Source organism: Branchiostoma floridae, chromosome 11 (genome assembly GCF_000003815.2).
Source record: "Branchiostoma floridae strain S238N-H82 chromosome 11, Bfl_VNyyK, whole genome shotgun sequence".
Classification (NCBI taxonomy): domain Eukaryota; kingdom Metazoa; phylum Chordata; class Leptocardii; order Amphioxiformes; family Branchiostomatidae; genus Branchiostoma; species Branchiostoma floridae.
Genome location: NC_049989.1, coordinates 5,450,646 through 5,476,714, shown reverse-complemented (window position 1 = coordinate 5,476,714; position 26,069 = coordinate 5,450,646). Strand labels below are relative to the sequence as shown.

The window sequence follows — 26,069 nt, the reverse complement described above, 5'->3', positions numbered from 1 at the left end:
ATTTAATGTACATGTTACGTATTCACTACCCCTACTATTGGAGCCCGTTCTCCAACTACCCGCTAACAACTGTAAGAGATAGAATTGTCAAGTTTCATTCAGCATACACAGTATGCACGTATATATGACGTTAAATGCGATATGGGCTGCCACTAGCTACATATTGTTCATACAAAACACATGGCACACAATTGGAGACATTGCTTGCGTATTAGTTATTCTAGATATATCCCTTAACTAAGCCTAGTTGACTTGATTGGGAGCCCTTCAAGTTCAATACGGCCATGTGCGAAAACTGTTCTTCCTTCAGCTCGGGCTGATTGCCAAGATCACTCAACAGAGTCCCCTGGTGGAACATGGCTGAAGTGCAGACAACGGACAGATTGTTTTGTCAGTGCTAAATCTGTAGTCTCTACCAGACTCCGGGTCGCCGGAAAACCGTAGAAATGGAACAAATAGAGGAGAAAGCCGGCAAGAGGAGGGAAGCCGGCCAGGGAACAAGGGCGGAACAAGGCCGGGACAACCAGGCAGCCAACAGGGAGGGCGCCCACAGGGAGCGCAGCACACGGACACAGAACCCGCCAGCAAGGGAGGAGAAACCACAGACCGAAGCCGAAGGAGCGCCAGGACGACCGGAAGCCAACCAACACGCGAGGGAAAGCGACACACAAACCCAACGAGCCAACACGAGGAAGCAAGGAAAACCACAAGAACACACAGAGACAAGGCCGCCACCCAAGGAAAGACAACGCACAGGAAACACACCGACCCCGGAGGGACGGAGGAGACCACACCCAAAGACCCAGACACACACACGAAACAGCACAAGACACACAGCACAGCAAAGACAACGAAAAAAAAACACAGGAAAGACAAAAACAGGAAACACACATACCCACAGGTCTCCATCGAGGGATCTGCACCCCCCCGAGTCTGGTAGAGACTACTAAATCTGTATAAAAAACATTTTGGCCGTCATACAGAGGACGTTCTATCTCTTCTTTCGTTCTCTTCTAACGTTACGACATCTTCGTACGACGGTAGCGGCTCGTCCGGTTCCTCTTCGTCTTGTTGTCGGCATGGCTCCTCTATGTTCACCGCTGCGGAGTCTACGGCGGCCGCTGAGGGCGGAGTGGACTTGACTCTTGTGATGGTGACCACGATCTCGCCATTGCCTGACGTCACCGACGTCGGTTCTAAGTAGTCCGGTGGGGGACCACTGCGTGTGGAAATTGGAACACCTTGAAATACTCTATGGAATACCTTGAAATAACTCTATGCAAACCTGAGATGGGATAGTCAATGGGAAGCTTTTAGTTTTGAACTTCCTTCTTCAATATTAATATTATTGGACAGCCTTATTACCCAATAGGGTATCGACTGGCTGTGGTTCAAGGTAAAGATTCAATGTAAAGATTAATTAAGCGCACTGCATTGCAACATTACTTAAGCATCAATATCAGTTACAAGATTTCTCAATCGTATATTCAGTTTCATATTCAGGTGTCATATTTTCAACCGATCGTTTAGCCGCGTGCAGCACAAAGCAAAGCCGTCAGAACAAACATGTTACATCTGCTTGGAGAGTTGGCAGCCCTGAACAGCACGTGACGCAGCTGCATGGGCGACGTGCAGCTACGCGCGTAAATGATACACGTTGGGGGTGACCCAGGATTGGTCGTTTAGGGAGGGAAGCATTCATATTTTACAATGCAATATTTTCTTTTTATTTCAACCGACGATCTGCTATAATATCCATCTCAAATACAAACGCATACCACCCTTTCAGTTATTTTGTCCATTGTTTTTCTGAGACACTGCCTCTACCATTTGAATCCCTACAAGATCATTATTGGCCAACCCCTTGGCAATGACTGTCAATTTGTGTATTTATGGTTCGGGTGGGTGGCCCTGTCTAGACGAACCATCTATAAAGTTACCACTTCAGTTCACGCCCTAGTAATAGTCACTCAAAAACATGCCCGTCCGCGGCACCATTCTTACGTTTCGTTTACCTTGATGCAGTGAATACCCCACTAGCTACTCCAACATATCAAAATATTTTGTCGTGTCTATCATTATGAGCAAGGCTCTTTGTTGTAAGATAGTAAATCTCCACATTTACACCCCCACCCCACACGAATATCTTAGATGGAATAGTCCAGAGTGTAGCGCATGCAGTGCAAATCGGGTCAAAGTTCACATCGTGCCTTTTGTAAACAAAACATGTTTTGTATCTTGTGACCTTACACCGTATCAAGCCTTTGTCATAGTCTCATAGATATATACATTCCTGAGATGTACCAGATATGATGTTTCATTGTGAAACATCAGCAATGCTTGCAAAGACATTGTTAAAACGATAAGCATTGCGGTCAAGAAAGGTCGCATAATATAAGCAAGCAAGCAAGGAGCCTGGCAGCAAGAGACTGTGTATGACTATGAAGGTACTATAACCACATACTAAAAAGAAAGGCAGTTGGTAGAAGCAATACCAAATCTAACGTATATACTGAACGTTAGTATAGATGTCGTGACTTGAAAATCTAAGACAAAAACATGCACACTAACAGGAATTGTTTATAACGTTACACCCAGATTTCAAGGACTTTGTAAACTGTAAACATTCAGAAATCATACCTGTTTTGAGTTCGTGAAGTCGACAACTTAAATCGACAGTAGGCTTCCTTGACAACGAATAATCACAAAGAACTCTTACCTAAGATCACAGACTTCCCAGTACGCTGGCGGTTGGTCTATCATCGTGTCAGACTCTCTCCTGACGACACACTGGGATGTTCTCCGCCCTCCCCCTTCCGGATCCGTGTAGTACAGGCTAAACAACACCATGATAAGTCCCACCGAAAACAACAGAACCCCCTCCCAGGGAAAACGGTTCTCTTCCTCGTCCTTGTTCGCCATGACCATGACGGCTATCGCCACGGCTACCCCGGTCATGGCTATCATAGCCCCGAAAAGCCTGAGCACGGCGTTCCACTGGCGCTGGGTCGGCATGCCCTGGCCAGCCTCCCCGCCGGTTAGAGGTGCGGCAAACATGGCCCAAACCGATGGATTCTCCGTCCTGCTGTCTTAACAACCACTCAGCACTCGTCACTCTATATCACTGTCAACACGACACGCAAGCCAGTGCCAAGTTCAGGGTGGAAGACTGAAGAAGCGTGCTACAAGTTTACCCTTCTCTAGTTTCCTCTCCAGGGTTGGGACAAGCCTCGAGTGGGGACTTCCTTATATGTGCAAATGACGTCACCTGTTGCCGATAAGTGAACGTGTAGACCTGCACGTGCGCGGAATTCCTGCTTTATAAGGTCTTTTATGAACCCACTTTCGGCATATCAAACGTGATTTTACTCTTTACTCTCTGTTTTTAATGGAAACAGACGAGTGTTTCATATACAGACTCCTACCGCAATTAGCTATGACATTCCTGGATAATAACTGCACAATAGATACCTGACATGTTTAACGTTACCTTGCCGTAAGGATCTGACCACAACTATTGCCATTAATGTATTCTCTGTTGAATTGAAAGGTGCTTAGAGGCAAGGTTAGCTTCCGACAGCAAACCTGGATAATGGACGAAATTATCTACCACGGCAAACGTTAACCACCACAAGGACATCTGAAGTGCCCTAAAGTTAACGTTAGGCCAAGGTCAAGTACTGCATGTTTTTGACCAGCTAACGTTATGATTTTGAATTGTTGTGTTGATTTTATGTGTGTGCTGTGTTAATGTATGTATGTATGTATGTATGTATGTAACAGTTATGTATGTATGTAAGTATGTGTATGCAGGTGTCAAAGTTTGCAAAATCTTACAGTCTTCCTGCCTAAAACTAGAACGTATTGGATCAGACTACCGCCTTTTCTGGCTGTTCCCAATACGGACGGCGTAGGTGGCTGAGGTAGCTGTGCGGTCGGACGTTCACTTTTGGCGCCAAAATTAGCATGCAATGCGTGTAACAACAAATATCAGACATTCACAAGTTTACGGACAGCACATGTATCCTTGCGGCCTTCATGAGATGTTTTAGGAGAAAAAGACTATCGCACTTCTTAAAACACTTTTGGTGCTTCTACTGATACAGTGCTTGATTAACGTGTTAATCCTATGTTAGATTTTTCTGAGATTATGTATAAATTGTTAACGTTACGTCACGGCGTTTGTTATGCCTGTCTATGTGCATTGTAAAATAGTCTCCGTGAGAGTTCAGCTACACTACTGATCACTTCTGTAAGAGACGTGAGAGAAATACGTTTGAGTGATCATGACAGGGGAACTTGACACGTTACAACTCGGTTAACATTGCCATGCATCGCCCCTTACAATTCGCGGCATCTCAAACATCTGATATTCTAATCTTGTACACGTACAGGTTGGCCAAGAGTCTCCCAATGGGATCGGAGGTCCCATAGCAATGTATTTTGACTGGCAAAAAGCCACCACTGTCTGGTCAACGTTCTCTAGAAGGTTTATGATGACACGTATTCCGCAGGCATCCTTGTAAAGGTCGTTTCGATCTGTATAAACATCTCGTAAAGCAATAAAATTGTAAAGTGTGCAATACAGAAGCATTTTATACTGTCTGCACTTGTGCTCTAGCTGGTTGTGTCCATATGCATGTAGAATTTTATTATCCTATATTTAGATCTATTCTGTATTCTCCATTTTCTTTCTTGTAGTTTGTAGTTGACCATGCAAAAGTCGCTGTACTTGTTTGTCGTGTCAATAAAGCTTGTATAATATATTGTACAACGCGGAGAGTGTTGTAAAGCAGGTATAAATGCATTATGCGTGCGTGTTTAGCCACTACATCCCCGGCTATAAATGTTGGAAGGTTTAACTGTACCGGCTTGTTCTGCATATATCCTTACTACTTCAATGCATACGTTGAAAGAAATGCTGCGACGTTGCTTGTTTAACTGTGGGGAGGCTAGTGTGTGTAGGTGATAAAAGTGGCAGTTAGGCATAGTTAATGTCGTCAGTCACAATATCTGCTTTGAGATTTAATAGCTCGAGTCCCTGCATTTACCATATTCTATCTCTATGACGTAGCCAACGAAACACAGGAGAGAGTATCCCCGAATGTATATCTGCTTTATTCAAGCTGGCGGACACTTCAGCTATATACAATGATAGCTAAGGGCTACAAATAATGTACTAAGACTACTGTTACTGTTTTGTATTGTTTTTGTCTCTGCCAGCCGGGCTATCCATTTGTAATAACCACAGGCTAGTTGGGCAACCCTGACTTCCGTGCTGAACAGCCAAACCAATAAACAAACACAATGATAGCTGCATTCCGCCCGTAAATAAATATGACCACATCATTTCAATTACTTGATCTTCAAATATAGCAAAAATAAAGAGACTGAAAGGGAGAATAGCAAAAGTTGATGCTTTATATCCCCACACATAGTGTAATTTCTGTTAGGTCGTTTGCGAAAATTCGTCGAATTCTGAAAAATCAAGAAATTGTTGTGATGTGGTTTTTAGAATATTCTTTCTTACAAAAATAATAAACAAATTCTTATAAAACCTTCTCATTCCATTTGGTCACCAAAGCTTGATATGTAACATCACAACACATATGTCTGCACAGTCAGTTTCATATAGTTCAGCTTTGACAAGTAAATCCTGGTACAGGATCGTACAGACTTTTCCATTGGCACGTCTTGTCGCACAAGTATGATTTAGTACTGGAATTAATATAATTGCATAGACATGAAGTTAAGGATTCCTCTTACTACACTGGAAGCGCCGGAAAACCAAATAAATAAAGCATTTGAATAACTTAAATGCTAAATAAAAGTAAATTTTCATCTTATTGGGAATGTTTCAGATTCCTTGAGCAGGCCATGGATTGCTTAATCACCAACTAAGCTGAGGAGGTTATATGATGCATGGTAATGTCAGATTGTCATAGTTTTGCTTCGTACTCATTACTGCTCAACAGCGACCCTTGCGGCCTTGTCTCGAGGTGCAGTCCAATGCGATGATGCAGATGGGCCATGTCTGCAAATCATGCTCAAATGTGCAGCAGTTTTGTACAATTTTAATCGGTGACAGCTCCTTCAGACATATTCTAAGACGTTATATCCTGTCTTGAATTCTGTCACCTGCCCACGACGTCTTCGTACTTCGGTAAGGGTTCGTCAGGCTCTCCCTGTAAGGAGTCCACGTCTATGACGACGCCTTCAGAAATGGTCCTGAGTCTGCTGGTGGGCACGATGATGACTCCGCCTTCTGTAATCACGGTGGGCGCCATGATGGGGTTGTCGTAACTGCACACGAAACAAACACAAGGAAGAACGATGAGTGATGAGTGACAACTTACTCTCCAAGCAGAGGTTCGGATCCGGCTGTTTTTTGACGTGTTTTAGGCGTTATGTCAGACTATTTTTTTCACCGTTTACTTAGTACTTCTTTTCCGCCGGCCGAACGGACATGAAGAAAACGATTCAAAATAGAAAGCCCGACAAAAACGCCTTAACACGTCAATACCAGCCGGAGCCTGCTTCTACTTGGAGAGTAGACAGATTGGCTTACGTCTGTTTTCAGTTTAAAATTGACCTTGTGGATGAAAGTGATAAAATCTGGGTAAAAAAATTCATGTTATCGCCCTGGAATATAATGTGTCTATCTCAATACATAGACTGTCATATTCATCATCTTAACACTTTCTTGTCTTCATCATCAGTCACTTTCTTGTCTTGGTCATTGTAAAATCGATGCAATTCCCTGTATCAACATCATATTCAACATTACTAAGAAACGAGAAGAAGCCGAACAAATGTATTAGACTAGTTTTAAAATCCATGTTTTAGAAACCATGTGTACTGCATTACTACCTTTTGTATCTATATGCCTGTACTTAGCCCGATAGGGCATGAATGTGCAATAAAGGCTATTATTATTATTATTATATTATTATTATTAAAGTGTGGATTGGGAAAGCTATCAGATAAATAAAATATGCATTTGGGACCGAGACCTTCCATGCTCTTTCTGAAGGTCGAACATGTGTATCTTATGAACCGACTTTACCGGTGATCGCTAAAACGTAGTTTCACTGCTATACAGCAGTTGAACTTGGCACCTCCTTAGGTGCTGACGTGCGGTTATACACGTTGCACGACAGGCGAGGTGAGCAGTTGGCCTTGGCTGTCATGGCTGCTCGTTTATCAAATCGCGGGAAGCCATGCTACAACGTGCGGATTAATCTAGCACGCGTAACACTAGTTCACCTATATCCGTTGTATCTAATGAAAACAGCGTATTTGGGAATATCAAGTCGACGGGTGGTGGCTTAAAATACTTTTAAAATATTGCAGTCTGAAACCACCGTCCACCGCTGACTTGATATCTCTACATACTGTCTGCTTTTTTAATACATCGCAAATAGGTTACACCCCGAATAAAGGTGAACTAGGGTTATGGGTAGCTTCCACGAGGCCTTCCTATGGGGGTACGGGGATCGTGGAATTCGAATTGGAAAATTGTCCAGGGGAGTCAGTCCACGCTAAGGTTAGCATATTCCCCTATGGCGTCCGCCCAAACCTTCTGCTGGCAAATTATTCCTCCTAGCAGAGACAGTCTGGCAGAGACTAGTGCGGGATGGAGTATGTGACCATGAGATGCATGTGTGGCTCTCTCACTTTAGATGGCAGGTTTTGCCTTGGTGTAATATATATCACAAGACGGTACCTGGAAAATGGACATTCACGTCATCCAGATAATGGAAGAATTTTGGGTATAAACGTGCCATTGCACGATTTGAGGTGTGGTGCCACTACACGGTTTTAAGTGTGGCATTCACATCGATATTAAATGGTGGCATTTCGTACACGATAGAACGTCGCGATCGGTAGGGGAATAACACCATCATCACAGATATTGATATTAACAATAAACCGATCAATAATTGGATAAATCATCATAAGCACAGAAGGCGTGCGTATGGCAAAGGGCTATCAGAATCTTGCGAATTAACGTTAAGTATATGTTCAATTGTCAAATTAACGAGGGAAGCTGACCATGGAAAAGAAGACCTTTGCTTGACACAATTGACTTGACAAAAATCATATGGAATCAAGGTCTTATCGACACCGTTTATAAACAACATGTGGCCTCAGGCATACTTATAGTTTGCACACCTGTCTGTCTCCCAGATCATCTATCCGTAAACAATTCATGGTCCATAACAGGCGTGAACAAAGTCCTTGCCTTTTCATGACAAAGCAAAAATTCTTAGAAAATTTTACTGCCTATAGTTTTGCCATTCTCAGTGTATACAAAGAGCCTTGCACCAATTCGCAAGAAAGACCGTCTGTCAGCAACACAAGTAGGGAAGGGTGGCATAAGTGAAGAAAGAATGTCACTTGTCTCAAGTGACATTCTGCTCTACAATAGAGCAGCCCAACGGGTGTTAAAATATAACTAAGTGCTAAGTTGACTGCACCACTTATAACTGGTGTTAACGCTTGGAAGGACGTGAATGGGACTCAGGTAAGACGGGTCTGACTTTGGGGCTCAGTTCTTTTAAAAACTCCTCGGTCAGGCGAAGAAAACCAATACCAACTGTCGCCAAACAAACAACCTGCTGGTTAGAGGCCCTGGCATATCACGCAACCACGGGTAAATATGGCAGTTGCGGTCTGTATGTGTTTTTGTCGTGAGCGCTTCGGGCACTTCTAACAAAACATTGACGTCACACACTAGTATTCACTGGGCCGAGATCTAATCTAGCGACATCGCGGACAGGTACAAACTCACGTAGGCACAACGAAAAAGGTTTAAGTCTGAGAAAACTTGCCTGGCCTAAATACAATACGTAACATTTGTTGTTCAAGACAATTCAAGGTTTTGAGAACAGGAAAATGAAGTAACCGATTTTTAAGTAGGTCAACGTCCTTTATAAGATTCACAGTGATGTAATGACGATGCATCTGCCACTGAATGCCGCGTACATTGTTACGAAAGCTAACAGAGGGTAAAAACAACACCGCCCTTTTGCAAATAGTGCATGTTCCGACAGGTGTACATCGGAATACACCTACGTACGCACACTAAAGGTCTGACAGAGGTTCACATATACATGGTTAAAGTGTACATTTCGTACCACGACATGACAATATTCTTGCCCAGTAACGTAATTACATTGAACATTTAAAGCGTGTACTACCAGGAAGAAATACCGCAACGTTGTTATTCTTTCATGCATGGTAGACCACAGACAGTGACTCAGGTACAAACGACGTCAGGCGGAAGTTTTAAGCTGGGGAAAACACAGTGGTCAACGTCCGACATCCATGTAACGTTACATACTAGACGAAACCAAAATTTCCGCTCATATTCCGGCTTCATTGTCAACTTTTATGGTACCTTTCATATGCCTTGTCATTCTGGTAAAAGTCCTAGTATTAGGCAGAATGCTTTAACGCAAGAACCGATGAGAGCCCAGTTTTTAACCTGCTTAATTAAGTAACGTTAAAAACTCTAGCCTAACAGTTTGGGTATGTCAGGTTATAACGAAACTGTTTTATTAGAGGACATTTCTAGATTGTCGTGTAGTCAACTGAAATGACCCGTTCTGACCCAGCCACACAAACTGGTATCTTTATATAGTAACTCCACAGACAGACAGGACATATGATACACACACAGCACACTGTATGCCTACCTTAAGTCGCAGACTTCCCAGTACGAGGGTGGTTGGTCAATGTTCGTATTCAATACAGAGTTCTGCCGCCTTCTCTCTGTGCCGTGGGGAGAGTATGAAGTATAACACAGACTCAGTAAAACAAGTGCCACTCCGACGAACAGCAGAAGCAGTCCCTCTCCCGGAAACCGTATCCCCTCCTCGCTCTGCATGCCCGTCATGATCACCACAGCCACCGATATCATGATGCCGACCAGTGCTATCAGACAGCCGATCCACCGCAGAGCCTTCACACAGCGACCGCCTGTCGCTCGAGAGGCGTCAGCAGGAATCATCATATTCATCTCTAAATATCTTGAAGACTGCCTTCTTGTCTTAAGAAACCTTGGTCCACTACCGAGGCGAGAATGACTTCGCGAACGTCACCAGACTTTTCGATTTCCGGCGCTGTTTCTGGGTAAGTGGCAATCCCCGCGGGACACGTCCTTATTTGGTGGTAACCTCTGACGTAGTCCGGACTATTAATAGGAAACAGTCGCTCAGGGACTCCTCAGCAGTGATGCAATCACGTGCACCATGCGTGACCTAACAGCACACCTGGATGTACCTGTTCGTGTCTGCCACGTGCCCTGTCAATATGATCAATATAAATAAGAAATAGTTGTAAAATATTGACAAAAGTTCATTCACCTCTCGGTTCCCGACCCGGTTCACTCGAGTTCAATCACTATTTCCCACTACCTTGATAACGTGTCGGCCGGTCACAGCTCGCTATCACGCTTTTCCACCTGCTTGCGTAAGCTATACGCGGGCGTCTACTGGTCTATACCGGTGCATACCGGTTTATGCCGCGTAAGGCTTTATAGCTGAGTCAAAGTCAAGTTTACTTAAAGGATGCTGAAGACTGAAGTAGCCAAACCCTTTCCTGGTGTAAGTTGCGGTTGACGGCCGTGCATAATCGGAAAGAATCCAAGTTTCAAATCCCGAACCGTGTCACAGGTTATGTTAACGGTATTTGGGTGAGCCACATCACACATCCTTACGATTAAATGATACTAGTTTGAATCTATTACATGTATAACAAATATCAAGAAATGATAAACAAGAACTACTCATCCGCTTAAAACTTGCTTGTATGAAAGCCTTCTCTTGTACAAGTTGTAGTTTGATTTTTGGTAAGGCTGTCCCAGCACCTAGAAAGTGCCTTACAAATACTCGAAAGTTCAGAAACCATTCACTACATCACAAAATCTTATCCCACAGTTATTCTAACAAAATGTGGCGCTGCATTGGATAGTTCTTAAAAATAATAATCATCTATCCACATTGTATAGTACAAGAAGAAAGACTTAAGTCTCTACCCTGACATATAAATTGGTTGTTCTCATTACATCATGCGCATAGATGAATACTGGCTAACACTGATATCACAACTCTATATAAATTATGAAAAGTTTAATATCACATGTATCTGATATTGCTTTCACACATTGGGTTGCAGTATTCTGTGCGCGACTCTTGGTGAAAAGGAGTTCCTATACTCAACAGTCCTGGTTAACGGTTGAGCAGAAGGTAGAAAATTGTAACGGGGACGGGACGGGGAAAATGACGCAACAAAGCCCTTACTTCACGAAAGAAAACCGCAAATTGCGTCAGACCAATGAGGCCACGAGTGGCCTGATTTTCTTCATTGTTACAGGTTGCACGATGTTGGTTATTTATTAACAGTATTACCTTTCTGTCAAATTCCTGAGAGTCTACGTTGTATTCAATGAGAGCATTGCTGACACACGCGAGGAGTACAGTTGCTATAAACCAGTAAAATTCTTTACAACCGACGTAATGTTTGCACTTCTATTATAAACTCAAAGGAGGCGCGAGTACACATGCAGTATGAGATCTGACATAGGCGGGGTTAGCTGAACTTTAATAGCTCCATGGCATGGGTAGCCTCCGTTGCATTCTACGAAAGTGGCTGGTTTTCATTTGGGGGGAGGGGTTTGCGATTTTCAACGATTTTCTGTCCCGGGACGGGGCCAAACTCGCTTTCACGGCTAACTCCCTTCCTCTAGGCTCTAGGCTAGGCAAACTCCCTTTCCCGGCACAAGAGAACCTAGCCAACGTTGAAAATCGCGAACTGCGTACTTTGATCTACCTAGTATTAATGGCAGTTTCACTGAATTTACAGTACTTAATGAATGTATGAGGGCTTTATGCTGCTATTTTTCAAAAAAGAATCTTGTTACCAAATCGGTCGAGCAGTATTCAATGACTTCAATTTCTAAATCGCAATTGGATCCTTTCTAAATACAGGGCAAATTCTTTATCAAAGCGATTCCCACAGACGACACAAGTTTTGAAGCAACCCTGATTCCTAATAGTGAACCGGTCTGGCAAATCTTGAACGCTTCAAGGCATATGCTGTAATACCGTGTTTTGTTGTTTAGATTCTTGTTATATATTACAATGTTTGTGGTGTCTATTTTGAAAAAAAAAACATGTACGTCGTTTTTTTACCCATCATGTTTTTTTCGCCCTCTCTTACTAAATATGCAGCTTGCAGAGGATGTCATGCATGGATTTTACTTTCTGTGGCAAAAAGTAAATTTACATTACTTCGTTGAGGTATGAGGTCTCTGAACTCTAAGTCCATAGGTAGGACTTTATAGAACTATTTAAACAAAATCTTATCAGAAAATCGGCCAAGCTCTATTCAATTATTTAAATTGATAAATCGCAATTGGAGCTTTCAAAACACAAACTATATGCAGTCATTACAGAGCGAATTCTTGTCAGAGATTCTTCCAATAAATTCCTAACGATTTCCTCAGGCAGGTGACGATGAATTGTTTTGAATGGATCCCTGACTCCTGATAGTGAACCGGTCTGACGAATCTTGAAAGCTTCAAGGCATATATTGCTGAGCATCTCAGTCCTGGCATCTTAGCCCTTAAGGAACAACCTAAGCGCTGCTAAGGAGTTTTAGATCATCTTCTGAAGGGTGAGTGTTTTTTAGGAATCGAATTTTCTAACAATCAAGGCGATGTGTAAATGCATTGGGCGTCATTTTCGTTCGTAATTGCCACATGCCTCCAGGGGATCATATACAGTGTCGCACTTTTTTTGCAACAAAAAGGTCACTGACTTCTGATCACACGATAGGATATACGAGGTGTTGGCTTCATTGAGCTGATCAAACATTTACAACTTCGAACCAAAATGTTGAAATAATTAAGCATTTCATAGGCCAGCTACATTTAAGTTAACAGTTGACCGATGTGAACATAAAAGTACGCCCTTATCCGTCGAAAGCTTCCCAGGACATTAGCATATTGACAAAGCATCTCAGCCTTGACAAGGAACAATTGTCAATAACCTTTCCCAGCAGATTTTCGTATAACTTGATACCGCTACTCGGGAGTTTTGGAACATCTCATTAAGGGTGAGTATTCCTTACAACATCAAGATGGTGAGGAAAGACGGTGGATAGGATTCCGGGTGGAAAGAGGTTGATTCTATACAGTCAGTACTGCAGATTTTGGCAAAAAGGCAGATTTCGGCAAAAAGGCCACTAACCTTGTATACAGTCTGTCTACGGGGCACGAGAATCTTTGTGCCGCCGGGGTAATCTTTCGCACACGGTAGGAGTTTTACACGGTCAGCTATGGCGAACTCCTTAGTATCGTGTAAAACTCCAACCTGATGCGAGAGAGTACCGCAGAAGATTCTCCCGAAGGGAACCTAGCCAATCCACAGTATACTGGATACCAGGTGAAAAGGCCACAGGTGCTGGTTTTATTACGATTCCGACTGAGGTCGAACATTCAAACATTAACTTAAAGATATTTCAAATGACGGCTACACTAGAATATTCGCAACATTTTTGTTTGTGTTGAGCAAAACTAATTAAAGACATATACATTCAAACCTGCACAATAATTCAGAGTTCTGTCGAAAAAGATTGGGTAGACAATTTCGGTACAGTGAAATTTGTGAACTGCGTAGACTTGCATGTAGTTGACCTTAAAATGAGGTCACATGCTTAAACTGTGTTGGTTGTCAAAAATACGGATTGGGCTTACAAGAGTCTTACTGATAGGTTAGGTATGTTAGATATCGATGTGTGACTGGATCATTAGGTCATGTTTCTATCCAAGCTGTCTGTTTTCTTTACCCGATCTCTATCTGTATGCCGATCACGATAACCACCATTGGGCATAACACATCAGCAACGCATTCAAGTGCACCAGCTGATGTGTCACATAACCTTTATTTGCACACCAAACTTCAGGCGTCAGCTGTCTGACAAGGTGAAGGATGGCTCTACTGTATACGTACTTGCTGTCATCATAGTCGGTCTCATTCTATATCCACATTGAACACCTCATTTAGAGCACTGTTAACATCCACTCACATAGTCAGACCTGGTGTTAGTGTCTATATGTATGATCACAACAAATAATGTATCATTGTAAAATCTACCACTCAAACTTTTCTCAATGATAAATGATTCAATCGAATCATGAAGAATCAGCGCAGATGTGATCGACCGAACTGCAGTGGTGTGCGGTTGTCTCACTAACTTATCCTCCCTATTGCTTGGTGATCGTTATTTAATGCACGATAAGAACTTTAAGTTTAATGTGTTTTTCGCAATTTTGTATAGTGATGGCGACCACAGGCCCAACGGAGCGCCCGTCCACGTTGGAGAAAGTGTGCTACGGTATGGGTGCCCTGTCGTACATGACTACTCTACACGTGTTGAACTTCTACCTGAGCTACTTCTTAGTAACAGTCGCCCAGGTAAAGTACCTTCTACAACATAAATACGTTGCAATTGGTTGGAAGTAAACGATGTCGTCGTGTTGCTACTATATGCTTGTACAAAAATGGTCTTTTTTTTGTCTCATGAGGTTCCACCGCTTCACCTTCTCTTGGTCGGCGTCCTCGGTAGAGTGGCAGAAATCTTGGCCTATCCTGTACTTACATATCTTATCACAAGAGCTGATACAAGATGGGGACAACTCAAACCATGGTAAGTAGTATACTCTACTACAAACACGTGTATGTATTCTTCATCGAAACCATTCCCCTTAAAGACAACTTGTCAGGAAGAAAACCGTGCTGAGAGAGAAAGGGAGAGCCTGTAAGAGAGAGCCTGTGAGACAAAGCCTGTGAGACAGAGAGAGAGAGAGAGCCTGTGAGTTGGTGGGTGAGTGAGTGGGTGAGAGAGAGAGAGAGAGAGAGAGAGAGAGAGAGAGAGAGAGAGAGAGAGAGAGAGAGAGAGAGAGAGAGAGACTGTGAGTGAGAGAGGGGGGACTTCGCCCCCTTACCCATAGTGCTTTGCAAAAAAACGGCATGCTGTATCTATGTGCAAATGTATTCATGGATCCCAACTAAATGAAGGTGATGAAAAGCTTGACTGTCTTTATCCAGGATTCTCGGTTGTTCTCTGGCCGCGGTCCCCTTCTACATGCTGGAGTGGTATGTCCCAGACGTGGCACCAGCTGGCAAAATCGCGTATTTCGTGGTTCTCTATATAACGGAGAGTGTTCTGAACTCGGTATGTATCTATACCAAGAAAATACATTCCGTAGAAATAACTACAACATTGTAATCTCCAAGCAGTTCCTTCGGTTGCATATTAAAGATAGCATCAAAAGATGACAAAGGGGTGTAGCCGGCCAAGGTTGCCAATGAACACTCCTACACTTCCTGTGGAGCATGGTAAGAGGCTACATGTCGACCCTTCTGATCAAATCTGCCCTTGTCCAACCCTTTTCCACATTCTACTAAACGTTGCAGTAACAGCTTTCTTCCCGACCAGGGCGTCACTCTGGCCCACAGAACTCTTGTGATGCACATCAGCGACTACAGCAGCGACAGGGAATCGGCCATTTGCATTTAGTAAGTAAGTAATCTGGAAAAGAATCAAAAGCAATTGCTAATTGAAGACTAAAAAGAATGTTTCATTCTCTTTAAATTTTAAACGTTCTGGTTTTTGGATTCGTCATAATTGTTATACATAGGCAAGAAATTCAAAAGCTGACTTGCGAAGCCACGTTTGGGGCGTGTCGTGTTCTACCGATAAGTCACGAACGCGCGTAACGGGGCTTCTCCTGAACAAATGGTTTTGAGTAATGAAACTATCATTTCTCGACTGTAAAGGATCAGCAAGTGGACTTATCGGCATGGTTGTTGGTGTCGGCATTGAGGGCCAGGTCGTCGTAGCCTTCGGTGTTCGGCGGGTCCCTGTCCGGTACCTGTATCCATAGCAACGGCAGTGTCAACTTGCAGCACGGTCAGTAACGCCACAGGCGTCACCCCTCTACAGACAGGTAGACAGGTGCGTTTGTTTGTTCTCACAGGTGCATGTAGGAATTTCCTTGCGTCTGTTCATTTCATATGTGCTAAAAGAGTAAAAAGACATTGCGATCTAAGATCATCTAACACTGTAGAGCAATGTGCGGGGGACCTTTCTATGGGTCTTATAAACATGTTCATGGCCATACACGATACAGTCTTGGATTCAACGTTCAGTCTTACCACATTATAATCATTACAATGTTTGATGTCTATCAATAACTACATCAAGAAATTGGTTTGAATCCAATGATGCTTTTCATTAATGCATAGTATTCCATTTTTTAAGTCAGTGCTGTTGCATGCTATAAGTTAATAATAATATAAGGTTTTCATATATATTTCTGGTTCCCCTGTATCAGGAAGTCGGGTACCTGGTGGCGGCGGGAATCATGTGTCTCCTGGCTCTGATCTTCGCCACGATAACACTAACAACAGTCAAACAACGGACAGGTAGTTACAAGATCGAGTTTGTAATAGTAATACAGCATTTACATTTACGTGTTCTGTATAGTCAGTTGAGTTGCCAATGGCCAGGAATAGTCACTACAGTGCTATATAAATTTTAAAATCATTTGTTATCTGTTCCTCTGGTAACCTTAAGGTTCCTTTAATTCACAAGATGATGTTTTTCAGTTTCTCAGTTTCTTTGTGAAAACGAGCTCAGGCTTGGGTTAGATTCTGGCAGTCCCGTGTATGAGTGAGCTCTATGCATGAGCTTCAGCGTCAAACTTCTGCGCGTAAAAGAACCCAACACACTTATCGAGAAGAGTAGGGTTTACCCGGTGTGCTTGGCTAAACACACGGGCTGTAGCAAAGCCGCACTTCTAGCTCACTATAAAGCGCCATGCTTCGTCTTTAGTCTAAGGTACAGCCACGTTACCTTCCTTTTTTCGAGCACAGCATTCCAGCAGGAGAAGACAGATGAGCCGTTGAGAAGCAGTCTGATGCGAGTGATGACACATAGACCCTCCGTCTGTGCATTTCTTCTGTCCTTGTGCTTCTTCACGATCAGTCACGTAAGTTTGTCCAAAGTTTCGTCTTCTTCCCTTTCAGAGGAAATACGTATATTATGAAGTTGTCATCATTTAATCATTATTTTTTTCATAGAAAATTCTTGAATGAAAACCTAATTAACTGACAACGTGAGGAATTCGAAAATCGGACGAATAGCTTGATTTACAACTCTTTCTTTCACTGACATGCCTTCACGCAACTTACGTATTTCAATCAATGGTTTATATCAGGTACATTCTTTTCCATTCTATGGTAAAACTTAAAGGCGCTAGAAGAACAGTATTTCATAGCCATTTTTGATACTTGAAAAACCAATGACATTATCTTATCCAGACTATTCAACAGAGTCTGGCGCTCTATGTGCAGTTTTCCCTGGGACTTGCAAGTCAGGTGCAGAACTGTCTGCTAGTTCTTGTGGTAAATATAAACTTTTTATTTCACTAACAGATCCAGTCTGCATTCACATGCATTTCAAATATTGTATTTGTGAAGTTACCAACTAAACTTTATTTTCTGTGATGTTTACGATCATATACTCGCTATCTTTTATACTATCCTGCAACTTTTTTAAACAGCCTCAGGACACAAAATCATACGCAATTCCAAAACAATCACTGCAAAATGTTTGCATGTTTGCATTTCCAGGGCTCCTGTGTGATAGGCATTCCTGTTGTAACGGCGCTGATGTCCAAGTTTGGCAAGACTCCTGTATCAGTCGGCAACATCCTGGTAAGATGCGATGTATGAATTATTTTTACATTTTGTTGTAGAAAACGTATGTGCATCGCGACGAAGAATTTACGAAAACTGATGATGAATGCAACTACAGAAACAACTTAAGAAACCAAAGAATTGTATGCAAACGCCATTTGAATTCAACAACATTAGAAAAGATAAAATTTTTTCTTATATTATTTTCTCCGTGAACACCACAGTCTATGTTTCTTCCTGCCAGATCTTGATACCCATTGTGTTAGGACTTCTGTTCGTGCCCGGAAATCTTGTTTCTGCTCTACTACTGCTCGCGGTATTTGGAATGGCATATTCTCTGCTGTTCACTGTGCCATGGTAGGTTATAGACTTTTACGTAACTTAAGGTCATACAAGATTTGATTTTTAATATGCATGACACCCTCTCACAAAATGCCTTCATAAGGAAATATAAGCGGTCAGGACTGTTGCAGAACATGGTGCATATAACCCAGATATGTTATTCTTGCAGCATCTTTGTACGATTTCCACTGTTTTCTTTCTAACCGATCCAGTGTTGCCAACTATCGAACCACAGTAGTGCAAATTTTGTTTGTTAGATCGATTTCATATCGTTTATATCTCTTGATGGTGCACAATCCCTAGAATAGGTGTCAGAAACACTGTCTGTGTGTCTCTATCTGCCTCTCTAAGATTTATTTCTGCGTTGTTTTACAGGATGATGCTATCTGATGTGTCAGACCTCCTGAAGCTTCAGACGGGCAGAAGTTATGACACTGTGCTGCACGGTGTCATCAGCACCGCCCAGCGGATAACGGGGGCCATTGCATTTGGCGCCAATTCAGTTGCCCTGGAGTGAGTAGAATACAAATGCGTATATTCTACTGACAAGCGATTCCTTTAACTTAACAAAGTGATGTCTCCCTCTACTAGTGGTACTATATTACTTATCACTTATATAAACAGAAAAAAGGTAAGTTACACTACTTATATCAACAGAGACAGTTACAATTCAATAAAAAAAGGTAAAGACAGCGAAGGTATTGGATGGATAGCAGGGCATAACTTTAAATAATGTCTTGACATGAGATGATTATTTGCTAACTCCTACTCATCAACTTGTCTCCCGGCTACACTCTTTTCTTTGAACCAATTCGAAGCATCACCTGCTTAACTTATCATCATCATTAACTTATAATGTATGAATTATTGCTGACACAGAATCGGCGGCTACGAGAGCGGCGGCTGTGACCAGCCAGAGTCAGTAGGCAGGGCTATCCGCTGGAACGTGACCATGGTGCCGATGTTGTGCCTTGTGTTGAGTCTGGCGGTTCTGTGGCAGTATCCAGTCACGGAGGAGATGAGACAGAGAACTAAGGAAGCTCTGAAACATATAAGGTTATTTGAAGCTTAAGCTTTTTATAAGAAGCTCGTGTTTTCCTTGGATATTGTATTTTGAACATAACTTGAATTAGCAGAATGTTGGTCCATATGAGTCTCGAGCTCAATAGCAGCATTTCCCAACAATTTGAAAAAGACGGACAGTCCCATTCCATCTAAAGATGACATTGTTGTTTGAAATTTGAACCATTTCAATTCCATGAATAGCACGGTAACGGTGTTGACGAAATCCGTTCTTTTTTCACAGGAAAACTGGTGAAGAAGGACTACGACAAAAGGAGAAGACGAAAAGTGACGACATCACATCAGATAAAGTTATTGGAAAGGTGCGGGGAAAGCAAAGTGGAGACGGAATGGAGAATTTCGGCTTCTCGGCCTAAACATAATCTTACACCAAATCAGAAGTTCTCCAGCTGATGCAGTTTACGTCTAGGCTAAAAGAGGTCGCTTTTGAGCAACATAGTCCCACGTCCAATTAGTCCTTCACTATCATACCGTAGAAAAACACACACAGTACATGTATATCTATGAATTGATTTTTTTTTAAGGCAAAAACTTTAGTTGCTATCATTTTCTTTTTGTAGAAAAGATCATCAAACCTATTCTTCTAGTTTCAGCCCACCTCTGCTCCAATAGTGTACATTGCAGGTAGAAAACAAAAGAACAACCCACCTAATGACTATGGAATAGTCACCGGTCAAAGCGCTTGGTCAGGCTTATCCCGTTTTCAATAAGTTTAGTCATAGCTTCCGGTGAGGAACAATGAGCCGGTGGGCAAGTTGAAGTTTACAAGTTGTGGGCGCGGCGAAATGTTATACAAAATTCCAATGACTACTACGCAGAATACTTCTGCGTTAGTTTTGCAAACATTTTAAAAGTTAGTTATTACATTATGGTGATTTTGAGTGACAGTTTAACGATTAATATTCCAAAGTTCACTTGACATTCGCTTGACATGTCTAAGCACTGTATGTAACCGAACATACGTGATATATGCCACGTCGTATCCGATATGCTACATGTGCCTTCTGAAATATGTTACGTTGTCAGACTATATCTTTAAGTTGATATTTAAGAGTTTTTAAAGTATTATTATTCTCTAAGAATAAGTAAGATAGACGAACAAATTGTCTTGGACATTTTTCGTTTGACGAGTGGAAAACGCCATAAACATTATACTCTACGTAATGGCAATAGACGCATATGCATAGTAAAAGACAGCCGCACTGGGCTACTGGACTGGATTCTAAGAAGGAATAAAACTTGATCTTTGATTTTTTACGTCACTCAATTGGTCCACTTTCACTCTTACTTTGTCTTCGCAGAAGTTCCCACCGCACCTCACCACACCTATTTGTTTTTCATTACCTTTTCACAAACATCCGTTACATGTATTAACGTTAACTTAACCGTCATGGTGGCCAGAGAACTTGGTCAACAGAAATGTACTTTGTGGCCCCAAAACTATTTGCTAAAGCCCAAGAGCAATACGAGACGTTTCAGTTTTATTTCAGACGAGGAAAGACGAATTCCACGATCATTACTTAATTTTGATAACCCCTTTCTTGATAACGCCTGTGAGTTGTCGGTGGGCAGACACATTAACTGCGAAAAATCTTCTCTTTTTTTTGTTCTTGAAGGCAGAGAAAAAAAGTGAATACGTGTGGTTACAGAGCTTTGGTGTGCATACAAACACACCTTTTCCTGCAGGGTATGTACGTAGGTCTGTTTGATTTTTTGTGGGATAGCCCCCACACGCCCTTAGCTTTTGTTATAGAGAGGGTGTTAAATTTCACCGGGGGCCGAAAATCCCACTGCCCCATTGGTGGAAGGTGCAACAATTAGCTTCAGTCTGTACCATTCATAGGGGTTGGTAAAATATACAGTCTTATATATATGGTCAAGTAAGCATGACTTAAAGTCAAAAGAATACGTTTTACATATGTTGTGAAAATGATAGATATAGTTAATATCATATATTGTGATAGAATTGAGCGTCTGAACAAATGATTGAAAGTAGAAATATTCCTCTATTGTTATTCATCCCTATTTTTAGAATGGAGCCGTCCATATTTCATGACTACATCATCAGCCCGTACACTTGTACAGTCACTCGTACGGAAGTGTGTAGGCGTAGCGGCCTGTATCGCGGCCTGCGCTGAATACCGTGACAACGTAGTTTAACGTCTTCACCGCATCAGGAGGGACGTCTCCGTCGGTTGGAGAGTTGACAGATCGCCGAGGACTGCCCGAAACCATGCCGGGACTGCAGCACACGTTCGCGGACCGAGTCCGGCGGCGCTGGCTCTGCCCACTGTGCCACCTCCCCATGAACGACCCCGTGCAGATCACGACGTGCGGGCACCGCTTCTGTGACACATGTCTACAAGAATTCCTCAGGTCAGACAGGTTCCCCTTCAACCTTGCACAAACTTATAATCTGTTAGTGTATAAAGATGTGAGCAATCGCATACATTGTATTTTCGCTCATCAAATATAGCTTAGTGGATCAGCAAGGTTCAGTATTTGGATAGGGAAGTGGTGTGAATGCATTGATCCGATTGTTGTATAGTCGCAAGGTTTGTCATATTAATCCCATAAACATAAATTTGTCGTAGATGTACGTTTGTGTCTGTACAACTTAAGTGAGATCCGGGTATATTTATTATACATATATTAGGTGTGCTTGGCGGTTGGTTGTATTGTGTGGAATTTTGCCATCGAAATATGATCCTAAAATGTTCTGGAGAAAAAGCATTTATAATCGGGGCATGTGATGTGACAGTGTTATGGTATGGTTGTCGCCCGCTATTTTGAGTGCAGCACCCCCAAACAATCCCAAGAATGGCCCACCCTCTCTGTACCACCTTGTTGGAGAGCTCCTTGCTTACCGAGTGTTTACAAAACACAGCCTAAAGGGACTACATGCACGTAAATCGCAAATCCATTTTTATTCCCCGTCGATTCACAAAGCTATTCACCGTACACACGCCTACATTATGTACGCTATGCGCACCTAAGCCCAATGCGTGGTGTCTCTCCACAAGGACCTGGTACGCCGATCTTTGAGTAGATAAAAGACAGCCCTTTCCATTTGCTGGCTCTGACACTGAGAGCATTTGACGTAGAATAATCCACCGTTTCACTTTATAACTTACCACGCAAAGTGGGTACTAACAATGCGCCCATTTCTGTATTAAAGCTACTCGTGTGCGTGGCGGTGAATACAGTTTGATGTGTAGGTGTATTGCTATTGGTGCTTTACGTGCCCACACAAAAGACAAGTGTTTGTAGTTCTCCTTCTGGAGGTCCCAGATAGCCGACTTCTCTCCCCTGGGAGCATCTGGCACCCTATGCCCTTTCCTTGATAGAATATTAGAAATCTACATGTTTTCTCCTCTTATCAAAAGGATACGATCCTTCTTTTTACTGCAACAAGGGAACAGGGTTTTAGGATGAGGAATACAGGATGATAAGCTGGTATTTTATGTCCCAGCTAGATGAAAGTGAAAGGCTAAAGTGGTTTGGTTGAGTGCACTTTCACCAGTGTTTCAGGAGATGAGGGATGTTTGCATGATATATATTTTTCTGATAAGACTTTTCTGTTAAAAATGTGGCTGGTTTTGTTTTCTGGTGGCATGAAAATTACACTTTCACTAACCAATGGCAGATAAATAATTAATACTTATTGTACCAATACTAGTAGTTTTTAAATAGGAGGTTCAGCAATAGACCACTGTTGTTACTGCTACAGTCCTAAAATTCAAACGAAGCTATGAAATTGAAAGTATGTACTTTGTTTTGATCCTTGGGCAAGTAATGTCTCCAACCATGTGACTTTACCAGAACTGTGTATATATTTACTGAGGTATGCTTTTTTCAAACCCATCGAAGAATGTACCGTGAAACTATGATGTTATGGTATTCATGCATGGCAGCACCTGGTACCCAAATGTTCGCCTCAAGGATTTTCTCTTTCCCAGCAGCCTAATAATTCTACAGCTACTACCTTAGGTTGTCGAAAAAGTATCAAATATGTTGGGTGAAGTAGTGTATACATCCCTGAAGAAAACAGTGTGACTTACTAGGGGAAAAGTGATTGTTACTAGCCAGTATGACAAATAGATACAAGATCTTTACAGCATATCTAATAAGATGACAAATAGATAATCCTGTTTATTACGTGTAGTAAAAGATACATTGTAGTTCCTTGAAAAGGCCCCTTCTGTGTGTCTGTTGTCACGAACTTGACCTTCAAACATCCAAACTATGAGACTTAATTAGTGATTTGGCAGTGGTGGACGTTGGCATGTTGACCGAATGCCCAAATTAGGCCCTTTTCGGCACCTTAATCTTCTGGCAATTGGCTGTGAAGGCACACAAACTGTTTGTTTGCACATAGCTGTGGAGGGAGAAGAGGTCAGGTCAGGCTGCTGGGAAACCATCTTCACACTGTAGGATACGGAGTGTATAACATTTGTCCAAGTCTCCCACATCCGCTTCTTGCTGAGCTTATAAGTCTGACCTAAGAACCTGACAGGGAATTTTGACTGCAGTAAGTGCCAGACTTCAGCATGTCACATATCTGCAAGCCAGGGGAGGTAAATGTACACAGGCAAGAGTTTTAATGCTGGTGTATGTTTATATTTTGGGCTTTAGCTTGAAAATCCTGTTGCATCATATCTGTTGGCTTCTGTAGGTAGATAGAAACAGTGGTTTGGTTTGTTGGTTGTCATCTTTATTGTTTGTTAAGAGAAGCTCTTCCAACTGAAAAATATTATGAGAAAAATGTTGGTGTGTAAAATGTTTCCAATTCTTGGAACAAAGCAAAATCTACCAGCTGTGGCAGCATTGTGAGGGAGTATGAACACAATTGTATCTACATTGTAACAACGTCGTCCATGTTGCAGAAAATGTGCCCCTAGGGCTACTTCGTTGCAGGTTTGTGTTGTCATGTTTACTTTGACCTTCCGTGACCTAAGTTGTTCAAAGAACATAACACATGTTGATAGTCTCACTGTGAAGCCATTTAAAAAAATAATTTTTGTTTTTATTCGTACACATGTAAAGCTATCTTTTAACATTTAAGTGCTCTATGTGCATAAGTATTTGGAGAGTTGACATGAAGACAAAATCTCCTTTTGTAGCTTCCTGTGTGGAAAAGTAAATTGGCTCGTTTGGCCAAGTGCCAAAGCTGACACATCAATTAGAAGAAGTGATGTCACGAGTAGGTGTGAAAGGAACTGTAGTGACAGAAAATGTACACAGAGGTCCTGTAAACCTCCAAGTGTGGCAACAGATGCAGCAATGTGGTGCTATCTGAATGGGTGTGAAAAGCTCAGCATGGTGCATGTGTATCTGCATGCAGAAAGAAAAGAAAGATACAGAGGCTGTATGTAAACAAAACACTCTAGTCCACACACTGTGACACATGCCCTGCAATCCTCACATGTACCGGTATTTTTCATAGTCAATTTACAGGTTTCTAGTCTCTAGACTCTACTCTCTAATACTGCCATGTGCCAGTAACCATAACAGCGCAAAATTTAAAAAAGAAATATAAAATTGAATTCCAAGAGATCTACTAATGTAGCATATTGTTTGAGTTTCGCAGACATGTGGTACACTTCAGATATCCAGGTGTTCAAGACATTCTTAAGGAGACCTCGGTAACCTAGCTCCTAGCTCCTTAACAATAATTGCCATAATACATGTCAGTAGGAGAGAAGGCATTACCTTATGTTAGCAAAATGTTCCCATGTGAAGCTGTGGCATTTTCAGTATTCATACAATACCTTATAAAAATTAAGGTACAGACAGTTGCTTGCAGCACATTTTCAGGCAATATCATCAATGTTTAGTCATAGTAGTACAGAGTTTGGGAAGGAAGATTAATTAATAATAGGCTGAATGTGCAGTAAGGTAAGGTCGTAACCTACAGATCCTACTTATTCCTAGGGGTTCTAATAATGCTCTGAACAGACATTCCTTTTGCATACCTGAACATCTTTTACCTGAATTCATTAAGATGGGCACAGAATTCCATGCCAGATTTCCTGTCTAGCATTTGTAATCACTTCAAGCTGAAAATGCACCGATATCAGTTTCCACTGCTGGTTTCCTGTCCTCAGAACAGCACTCCTGGGGCTTGTCAACATGTATTGATCGTAGACTGACAGCATCTCCCTATCAAAACACATAGGATCAGTTCAGAAGCAAAAAAATTACAAAGACGTTTGTGAAGAATCAATATTGTCCATGTTGTTGCTTTTTGTTTTATTGTAGGGGGAGTGGCTGAATGATTCACAAGGTGATCAGTTACTTCTTACATAAAGGCGCTAACAGCCCATCACCTTGTTTTTTCAAGGGAAACACGGTTTTAGTTTCACCTTTTTCTGGTGTGAGGTGTCGCTCTTGAAATGGATATGGCTATTTACCTGTTGCAACAACAAGAAAGAACAAGCATTTTATATCCCAGATCTCTCCATGTATTCCATGTATTCCCAGTGTTCAGCATCTCCTGCCAATACTGCTGCTGAATTCTATGTATCCTCTAAACCCTGTACTTGATCATATGTTTATCTAACATTGAAAAAGGGAGAGGTGAAAAGACCACCAAAGGGCAAGCATACCACCAGTGTTTTGAAAGCACTTTGTCTTGCCAAGCGAGCCCAACAATAATGCAACAAATGGCCTTTCAAGTAGGCATTCAAGACGATACATACAGTGTGGGAACCTTGTGATCTCGGGGGCCTGGCAGCCTAGCTGGAATATGTGTACAGAATGTAAAATCAAGGCCAAATTTTTATCAAGCATCCATACTGAACCTTTCATCTTTACCATAACAAATGTACTCTAGGTATATCTAAGATATGAGCCGGGAAAGGACAATATATA

At 42.0% G+C, this 26,069-nt stretch overlaps 4 protein-coding genes across 7 annotated transcripts in view; 2 read left to right on the top strand and 2 right to left on the bottom strand.

Annotated features, from left to right (window-relative positions):
* Positions 1-6: 6 nt before the first annotated feature.
* LOC118426484 lies at positions 7-3,258 on the bottom strand. Of its 4 annotated transcripts, none has more exons than XM_035835920.1 (3): positions 2,720-3,258; positions 946-1,219; positions 7-422 (listed from the first exon to the last, which is right to left on the bottom strand). In XM_035835920.1, the coding sequence occupies exons 1-2, from the start codon at positions 3,055-3,057 to the stop codon at positions 976-978; spliced, it is 582 nt and encodes a 193-aa protein (XP_035691813.1). In that variant the 5' UTR covers positions 3,058-3,258; the 3' UTR covers positions 7-422; positions 946-975. The 4 variants fall into 4 exon arrangements, with proteins under 4 accessions (XP_035691813.1, XP_035691814.1, XP_035691816.1 ...); XM_035835921.1 differs by having other exon boundaries at positions 7-416; positions 948-1,219; XM_035835923.1 differs by having other exon boundaries at positions 7-410; positions 953-1,219.
* A 1,841-nt stretch (positions 3,259-5,099) lies between these two features.
* Positions 5,100-10,175, bottom strand: LOC118426485. The gene is made up of 2 exons (XM_035835924.1): positions 9,702-10,175; positions 5,100-6,303 (listed from the first exon to the last, which is right to left on the bottom strand). The coding sequence occupies exons 1-2, from the start codon at positions 10,022-10,024 to the stop codon at positions 6,135-6,137; spliced, it is 492 nt and encodes a 163-aa protein (XP_035691817.1). The 5' UTR covers positions 10,025-10,175; the 3' UTR covers positions 5,100-6,134.
* A 5,696-nt stretch (positions 10,176-15,871) lies between these two features.
* Positions 15,872-20,665, top strand: LOC118426156 (sodium-dependent lysophosphatidylcholine symporter 1-like). The gene is made up of 9 exons (XM_035835418.1): positions 15,872-15,901; positions 16,406-16,496; positions 16,947-17,062; positions 17,394-17,477; positions 17,706-17,789; positions 18,016-18,128; positions 18,489-18,626; positions 18,993-19,169; positions 19,420-20,665. The coding sequence occupies exons 1-9, from the start codon at positions 15,872-15,874 to the stop codon at positions 19,550-19,552; spliced, it is 966 nt and encodes a 321-aa protein (XP_035691311.1). The 3' UTR covers positions 19,553-20,665.
* Positions 20,666-21,361: 696 nt separating this feature from the next.
* Positions 21,362-26,069, top strand: part of LOC118426474 (TNF receptor-associated factor 4-like) — a 31,629-nt gene continuing 26,921 nt past the window's right edge. The window contains exon 1 of the mRNA XM_035835904.1: positions 21,362-21,572. Coding sequence (XP_035691797.1) covers positions 21,430-21,572 — 143 coding nt within the window. The 5' untranslated portion in view covers positions 21,362-21,429. The remainder of the gene's footprint in view (positions 21,573-26,069) is intronic.

Excerpts from the sequence above, each read along its gene's own strand:
- LOC118426484 (XM_035835920.1), bottom strand. The coding sequence starts at position 3,057 with ATGTTTGCCGCACCTCTAACCGGCGGGGAGGCTGGCCAGGGCATGCCG. Across the intron at positions 1,220-2,719 it reads TGGGAAGTCTGTGATCTTAG|TGGTCCCCCACCGGACTACT; the intron begins GTAAGAGTTCTT and ends TTCCACACGCAG.
- LOC118426156 (XM_035835418.1), top strand. The coding sequence starts at position 15,872 with ATGGTTGTTGGTGTCGGCATTGAGGGCCAG. Across the intron at positions 17,478-17,705 it reads ACTGTCTGCTAGTTCTTGTG|GGCTCCTGTGTGATAGGCAT; the intron begins GTAAATATAAAC and ends TTGCATTTCCAG. Across the intron at positions 19,170-19,419 it reads GAAGCTCTGAAACATATAAG|GAAAACTGGTGAAGAAGGAC; the intron begins GTTATTTGAAGC and ends CTTTTTTCACAG.
- LOC118426485 (XM_035835924.1), bottom strand. The coding sequence starts at position 10,024 with ATGAATATGATGATTCCTGCTGACGCCTCTCGAGCGACAGGCGGTCGC. Across the intron at positions 6,304-9,701 it reads TGGGAAGTCTGCGACTTAAG|TTACGACAACCCCATCATGG; the intron begins GTAGGCATACAG and ends TTTCGTGTGCAG.